At 59.8% G+C, this 8,299-nt stretch overlaps 1 protein-coding gene across 1 annotated transcript in view; it reads left to right on the plus strand.

Annotated features, from left to right (window-relative positions):
- Positions 1 to 8,299, plus strand: part of XKR5 (XK related 5) — a 24,204-nt gene that overhangs the window by 4,602 nt on the left and 11,303 nt on the right. The window contains exons 2-6 of the mRNA XM_025049017.1: positions 1,133 to 1,362; positions 3,111 to 3,295; positions 4,114 to 4,329; positions 4,719 to 4,888; positions 7,760 to 7,871. Coding sequence (XP_024904785.1) covers positions 1,133 to 1,362; positions 3,111 to 3,295; positions 4,114 to 4,329; positions 4,719 to 4,888; positions 7,760 to 7,871 — 913 coding nt within the window. The remainder of the gene's footprint in view (positions 1 to 1,132; positions 1,363 to 3,110; positions 3,296 to 4,113; positions 4,330 to 4,718; positions 4,889 to 7,759; positions 7,872 to 8,299) is intronic.

The following is an 8,299-nucleotide window of genomic DNA, read 5'->3' on the forward strand; positions in this document are numbered from 1 at the left end:
TTAGAACAGGGCCGAATACGGCCCGCGGGGGACACCCCCGTCTCGCTAGGAGCGGGGTCCCGCCAGGTCGCCGCCAGCCGAGGCGAAGCAAGATGGCAACGCTTTTAGCGCCTTTCTAGTTTGAATTTGTAACTCTTTCGGGGCGGGAGAGGAGGCCTCCGCCCACTTCCGCCGGGCCACCCGCAGACACGTCTTTCTCCGGGGGTCTCGGGAGAGGTGGGGTGCCTGAATGAGGCCACAGCTTCCAGACCCCCAGAGTGAAGCCCCCCGCCCCCCAGCACTCACGCAGCGGGGATGCCGGCGGGGGCGGCTCCTCACGTCGCCCCTGGGGGCGGGTCCCTTGTTTGAACCGCTGGTCCCTAGGGTCCCCCCAGGCGCCCCCACCGCGCTGTATCAAAGGTGCTCCAGACGTGACCCGCGCCCAGGAGGAGCTCGGGTGAGATCCCGAAACGAAGCTCCGGAATCCAGCGCCCCGGATGAGCAGGGTCAAGACAAGACAAGACCCATGGTCTCAGCACCCACAGTCTCAGGACGTTGTCCCCTTCTCCCCCCGCCCCGCCCCCATCCGGAGCTGCGGGCCTCAGCATTCCACCTCCGAAGGACCCTGTAGCTGGAAGCCCAGGACCATGAGAGGCCGGGACAGATCCTGGGGACCAAGGATGGCTGCCCAAGCCCTGACCCGTTTGTCCAGACCCGCAGAGCCCCCATCTGTAGTGGGGCAGCTGTCCGCAGCTTCCTGTGCCCGTAAATCCATTTTAGACTCTAACGTTGGGAAACGACTGTGCGCCTCCTAGCGAGGGACAGACTCCAGCACCTGCCCTGCTGTCACTGGTCAGGGGCCTCAGACCCTCCCGCCAACTTGTCTTGACCTTAAAGTCCTCAGCACAGTCCCCGGAGGAGGCTGGGCATTTCTGAGCACACACAGGTGCCAGGTGTTTTTGCACACGCGTTCTGTGCCCCGAATGGCCTCACTATGGGATCACAGTGTCAGATCCTTTGGGTGCCCTGGGCATCCCTGGCATTTTCATTCAGCCTCGTGCCCATCTGGCCTGCTCGCTGGCTCTGCTGCTCTCCAGCTGGGTCCAGCAAAGCCCGGCCTGCGGTGGGGACGCAGTGATGGCTGGTTACCCAGGCTCGCGGCCACCTCCCACTCACCTTCCCCCTCGTCCGCCCCCTAGGCCTCTGCACCATAGTCTACTACTTCGCCACAGGGCAGCTGCTCTGGGGGTGGCTGGCCCTCGCCGTGCTCCTGCCTGGCTTCTTGGTCCAGAGCCTCAGCTACCTGTGGTTCCGAGCAGACGGACAGCCAGGCCAGTGCTGGTTAGCCATGCTGCACCTCCTGCAGCTCGGCGTGTGGAAGCGGTAAGCTGGATGACACGCGTGCACAGGAAGGCTCTTCCTGCACGAGTGTCCTAACCCCCCCCCTCCCCCGGGGACCGTAAAGCTCACAGCACCTAGTGCCCTAGTCAAGGAAGCGGGCCCAGCTTCAAGCACAGACGGCTGCGGAGCCAGGCTGGCGATGTCTGCATCGAACCTTTGATGCAAGAAGAAGCCACTGGGCAGCCAGGGCCCGTTTGTCCCATAAAAATGCGGCCTGGATGAGCCTCGTGCTGGCTGGCTCACCTGCGGCCCATCTCAGCAGGCCAGGTGTGCTTTTCTCTGGGCTCCCTGCAGTCAGGAGAGATGTGGCAGGGAGTTTACGTACGTGGCGAATTTCCGTTCTCGGCTGCTGCATCATCCCATCCTGTAGAGTCGCCAAGAATGAAACAGGGAGATCATTGGGGGGGGCCCGATCGGCGAAGCCGTGCAGCTCCAGTGCTCATTGAAATGAAGTAGTAGGTGCTGAGGACTGGGGGGTGCACAAGGAGTCACTGCCCAGCCTCAGATCTTGGGCTGTGCTCGGCGGTTTATGCCTTCGAGCTGCTCTCAGGGCTTCCTGTGTGGGAGCCGAAGTCAGATTTCTGATTTCTCAGCTGAGTCTGAAGAGAGACGAATTCCCTCCCTGCCAGAGTAGAATCTCAGAATGGAAGTAGAGGGTGCTTTGGGTAGAGACGTCAAGCCACCACTGTGGATGTAATGGGACCCTCAGAGCTGGAACCTTAGGTCCTTAAAGGCACCGAAAGCGGTTTTCGGCCACAGTGATTTGCCTAACATTGGGCCTTTGCGTTCAAAAGGTCTGACTCTTCCCAGAGGGAGGAGAGCGAAGGTGGCTTTTTCATCGGACTCACACAGGGGTGGAGCCTCTGCAGGGCACTGCACCCCATGTGCAGCCCCCACCTGTGCCCAGCCTCTTAAAACCATTAGGGGCTTGGTCCCTCCAGGCACCGCCTCGTCAAGCTTGTGGGCTCCAGGACAGACCACCTATTGACAAACAGGACAGCTCAAAGGGAGGGTTAAGTCAATGTTAGTCCCTTGAGAGAAGCTTCCTGAACAATTGCCAGATAAATCTGCCTTCTGGGCTCTGGGGGGACCCTGCCCCGTCTCACGCGGTGCCTCATTCAGAGATGGGGCTGTGTCAGGCTCTCAGCGTGTCCAAACTCATGCTGCTGGTGCCCAAGAGTCACTCCATACTCCCCTTTTCCCATTACCCCCAGCCACCTGCCTCTCTTGCCGTCCCAGCCAGGGCCCCTCTTCAGTCCCCGTTCTGCTCTGTGCCTGTCCCAGTGTCAGAGGCACACGAAGTTCTCCTGTGAGGATGAGGACACTTTTTCTCACCTTCTTATGCTCTAAAGCAACGATGACATGATACCTTGTAAGAAGCATTCGCTGAGCAGATCGGTGTCCATCCCAAGATGTTCTGGGGTAGGGGACGCAGGTTCGGTTAGCCCCAAACCTTGTAGGGCTCAGAGAAAGCCCCCGGCAAGCCTGTCTGGTCCAGGCTCCCAGCGGGCCGCCCCCATCCCTCCCACACATGGGCTGCTCGGGATCACCCACAGCAGCAAACGGACTAGAACTGCCGTCAAGTCTGCAGTCGGAGCTCAGAGATCTTTGCGTGTCGCTATGACAGGTGGTTCTCTAGGATGCTATAGGTCCCAACAACGAGCCAGGGAGGTGTCCTCGTCAAGCTGGGGCAGTCTGGCCCCGCAGCACACGCCCCGACTCTCCCTCAGGCACTGGGACACCACGTGGATGGTGCTACGGGAGGACGGGGCGGCCCACGGCGAGGCCCCCCTGCCGCTCCAGGAGGCGGACCTGTCAGCCTTGCGCCTCCTGGAAGCCCTGCTCCAGGCCGGGCCCCACCTGCTTCTTCAAACTTACATTTTCCTCGCCTCCGACTTCACAGATATTGTGCCAGGTGAGTGAGTGACTTCCTCCGCGAGCAGAGACTGTCTCACACCTCAAGGGGGACAGAAACTAAAGCTTTATTTAGCAAGACCCCTTCATTTAAGATTTCCGCTGCTTGGGGTGAGGGTGCCCAAGCTCAGGAGCACAAGGGTGGCGAAACCTGGCTTTCGTTTGGGCTGATTAGTTCACAGCGGATTGACCCCCGTCATATAGGTCCTTCCGCAGGTAGAAACTGGAGCGTCAGATACCCCGAAAACACCTGGGGAAGGTCCCACACCCGCTTCCCGCAAGATCGATGCGCCAGCGCCTCCTGTGTCGTCAGTCGCTGGCCGGGTCCCTGCGGCCAGAGGCTTTTGAGACGCTCAGGCCCCGGCAGCGTCTGCCACCAGCGGGCACGCACCCCGGGGAGCCGGCGTACCCCTTTCTCGTTCTCGCGGTGGCCTCTCGCCGCACAGCCCCTTTCTCCACCCTCGCCCTGCCACGTGTCCGCGCGGGCGCGGGCGCGGACGCCACGGCGGTGCCGGGCGGCCATTCGTCTTCATCGAAGGGCCCGGCATGACACAGGGTGATGTTTGGTTTCATGTCTTTGATGGAACCTCGTTCTTGTGGGTCAGACAGCACAGGTCGTTGGGTGGTACCCCGTGTTCAGAGCCCAGAGCAGGGGGTGACGGGTCAGTGCTCCCTCCTCGGCGCCCCCGGGCGTGCACGTGCGTGTTTGTGCTCGGCCTCTGCGCCCGCCGCCCGGCCGCTGGGTGACGATGACCCGGTGAAGCCAGCTCTTCATCAGAGGTTAGACGTCGCACAAACACCGCTGCCGCTTCCTTCCAGCGCTGAGCGCCCTGTGCTCCTGGTCGGCGCTGGCCTGGGCCCTGGTGTGCTATGCTCGCTTCGCCGGCTCCGTGAGGCCCGGCCACCTCTCCCCGCCATGGACGTGGGCGGCCCTGCTCTGCCAGCAGCTCTGGAGGATGGGCATGGTGGGCGCCCGCGTCCTGAGTCTGGCCCTGTTCTTCAGATCTCACGGCGCCTGGGGGCTGGCGGTTGCAGGTAAGCCGAGCTGTGTGGCCGCCATCCAGGGCGAGCTGCGTAAGGAACCACCTTAATTCCTTAAAACAGCCACTTAGACCAGCAACCCCAGTTCTGGAGGCTGACTGGGCTCCTGGGGGGGTTCTTGCCCCGCGGGCCTCAGGCATATGTCTAAGACAGCGGGTGTCGGACACACAAGGAGGCTCGCTGTACACATGGCATCTTCGCTCCCACGCCAGGCACCCCACGCTCTCTGCACCCCACAAATCTCTCCTGGGTTTGATCTCTCTTGGATGCTGGGTCAGGCATGGTCAGAACAGAGAAGAAAGTCTGAGGCCCTGGTTTGTGTGTCCCTGCCCCACCCCCTCCCGGGCCCCCCAAGGGGACCCTGACCTCCCACCTTGCTCCAGGTGCCCACTGGCTGGTGATGACGTTCTGGCTCGTGGCCCAGCAGAGCGACATTGTGGACAGCACCTGCCACTGGAGGCTGTTCAACCTGCTGGCGGGCGCCGTGTACATCCTCTGCTACCTCAACTTCTGGGACAGCCCTTCCCGACACAGGATGGCCACGTTCTATATGGCAAGTGGGGACGACGGTTTTCTTCGATTCTAACTCTTACTGTGTAGATAGAGCACACGCGTGCGTGCGTGTGTGCACTTGTGCACGCATGTCTATTTAAGAGAGAAAAGCTTAGTTTTAGGAAGAATTCTAAATGGAATTGTAGTCTCGAACAGAGATGGCAGGCTCTGAAAACAGGTGTCCGGCTGTCCTCACAGGTACAGGTACCACGGTAAGAGCTGTGGCGTGTTCGCGACGTTTTTCAGCCTCTCTCCATCAGCCCACTTGATAAGCACTGTCACAGTGCTCCTGTGTTGCGTACACAGTGGCCTGGTCGATCGCCTCGGTTACTGAGTTACAGCCTTGGTGCCAGATAGTGTGAAAAGCCGAAGGTGATGCAGTGCCTGCCTTCGGCTGCTTCTCGTCCAGTACAGGAATACGCTCTTTTTTAACCAGAAAAAAAGAGGCAGAAATGCTAGGAAGGGGACCGTGTCTGAAACCCACGTGCCGCATCACATCGGATGGCCTGATGTGCTTTTGACCAGAAGGCGGAGAGGGAGCTGCTCTGCAAGCAGCAACGGGGGGAAAATGCAGCCACGGACTCCCGGGCACAGGGCGCGGAACCGGACACGCCCGCAAGGGCCGCCCCGCCCTGCCGATCACTGCCGCCGACGGGTCTGGCCCAGACGTCAACTCTCCAAACCCAGCTTTTCATTGGCACTTCAGGAACTAGGCCGCCTGCCTCTCAGCGTTCCTGTGACAGTTACATAAAACCCACCTTTTCAGTGTCGCTGGGATGGTTAAATAAAATAATAATAAACAACTTGGCACAAAATAACCAACAAATAGTGGCCATTACAAGATGAAGAGATTTGCGGGGCTCAGGCGATCCGGGATGGAGCTGCGAGCAAATGCAAGAGGCCGGAGATGCAGCTTCTGCCGGGGAGGTGGCGCCGTGGTCCCCTCCCGCTGTAGGGGAGCCCCGTGGGGCTTGGTGGCCCCCTCGGCACGGGGCTGACAGACCAAATAGGCCCCGTGACATTGGACAGTTACAGAGCCTCGCCAGGCCTCAGTGAGCACATCTGAACCAGGGATAAGAACACCCACCTCGTGTGGGGTGCGGCGAATTTGTTAACCTGGGGCGGGCGGCTCACCGTGACGCGTGTCACAGCTTCCCGGCCCGCGCGCGTACGCACGGGAATGATATAGAGGATTCATTTGGCCGTCTATTCGCAGAAGCAGTTTCTTCATCTGCCGGTGCCCACACGCGCTCCGACAGGTGGGAACTAAAGGAACAGACGTCGTGCGTTCATGGTGTGGGTCACTTCCCTACGTGCATCGCCACAGCACCTCACGGGAGTTTTAGAAGCTGTCACACGCTGAAGGGAAACGCTTTGTTGCTTCTGGCTGTCTTAGTCACTGGATCACTGAGTCAAGAGTGACTAAGTAGGAAAGATGGAAATCGGACACGACCGAAGGTCACAGAGGAGCATGCAGTGGTGGCGCGGGCACTCCGCAGGTGGCACAGGCCAGCAGCCGCGCCTGTTTGGCTCACAGGCTCCTTTGGCCTCCTCGCAGCCCTCCGGTGTGGGGTCATGAGAATCCAGCTGAGGCACTGGACAAACAGAGGCGAAGGGGCACGTCCAGGGGCACACGGCCGGCCCACGATGCTGCCCGGTCCAGATCTCCCATCCCTCAGTCCAGGCCTCCTGCCCACACCCCTCCACGTCAGGCCCTGCCACGTGGTCCCTTCATGGACGCTCTGTCTCCTAGCAGGCACCTCCCCTGCCGGAGAGGAGCCCTGACGGACCAAAGGGAAAACTGTGCGTGCCTCCTGGGTGAATCTCCTTCTGTCGGCAGAGAAAGAGCCGATGCCACTGCGCCTGGCTTCTGTTGTTGTTCGAAAAGCACAAAGGCCACGCAGTCCACTCCCTGAGGAGGACAGGCCTGGTGGCTCTCAGAGTAGCCCTGGTTTTTAACGGCTAACAGGGAAAGCACGTCCCCAGGTCAAAGCCACCCAGAGCCCACGGCATGGGGACGGTGGGCGTTCTTACGTTTGTCAAGCAGCTCCTCGTGACGTCTTTAATTTTCTCCTTGTTTGACTTTCCTAGAGTTGAAATGGCACCAGTGAATGACCGTGGCAAAGCTCTGACTCCCCACGTCGGTCTGACAATCTAGTCCTTTGCTGTCTCATATACGGCACTTCAATATATCGTCTTTGCATTATGTCCAGCGTGTTTAACTATTTTAAGAAATAGATGTTTGCGTTTCAAGATTGGAAAGTAAAGTTAATGAGCCGGCCTGGTGGGCAGGACAAAGAACCTTCTGCACAGGAGGGGGCCCTTTGGTCCCTGGAGAGGCTCCAGGGTCCACAGCAAGCGTGCCTCCTCTGCTGCCACCTGGTGGCCGTGGACCAAATCTACCTTTAAAGAGGCAAATAGTATCTGGGGAAAAATGCTGAAGTTTTTACTGAAGTTTGTGACTAGCGTACTGGTTTCAGTGGCACTCTGAACTCTGCAGATACTTTTAGTTACTGTGTTATAAAGGTAATACATGCATACGGTGAGCACGAAAGTGGGGACCATGTAAAGCAGGAGGGAACCGTCTGACTCGCCAAAGGAGCAGCCGGCACCATGTGGGCTGTGACCTTATGCTTCCTGTGCAGGTATGAGCTGCAGACAGTTTAAGGAGCTGCACTAAGAACAGGGACAAGCCCCCTTTGTCGGGGACCCTGACCCTGCTTCTGGGGAGCCCGGTCACCATGGGGCCCTGGTGGCCCCAAGGAGGCTCTGTCCTCACTCCAAAGGAAGGTGCTGCAGAACTGCAGTCCGGGTTTGTCCCTAAGGCCACGTGCTCCTGCCTATGCGTGGTGACTGTCGTCTTGTCCCACAGATTATGCTGCTGGAGAACAGCATCCTGTTGCTCTTGGCCACTGACTTTCTCCAGGGGACATCGGCGACCAGCCTGTGGACCATGGCAGGAGTCTTGTCCGGATCTCTGATTGGTAAGACCTGGTGTGACCTTCCCACTGTCCCGCCACACCCCACCTTCAGGGCGACACGGCCTGTAAGTGGCCGTGCTGGTGCCCGCCCCGCCCCACTTCCGGCATCTCGCCTGGCGCCTGGCGGAGGCAGATCATCAGTTCGCTTTAGGGTGGACGAGTGACCCCAAGGTCTCCGCTGTGCTCGTGTTCACCTGGCTTCACAGACCCATGTGACTCGAAAAGGAACCCACTCCAACCTTGGGAAAATTAAAACAAAAGGCACCCCCGCTGCCGGCCTGCTGTCCCCACTGCACGCCCGGCCCGGGGGGCAGGGTGCTCTCGGTCGAAAGGCCAAGCTAGACTGCCCAGGACAGGCGCCCCAACCCTGCGCGTCCGCGTGCCTCTGATACACGATGGAGCGCAGAGATTCCCCGGATGTTCGCAGCAGC

This window comes from Pteropus alecto, unplaced genomic scaffold (assembly GCF_000325575.1).
Source record: "Pteropus alecto unplaced genomic scaffold, ASM32557v1 scaffold35, whole genome shotgun sequence".
NCBI lineage: Eukaryota > Metazoa > Chordata > Mammalia > Chiroptera > Pteropodidae > Pteropus > Pteropus alecto.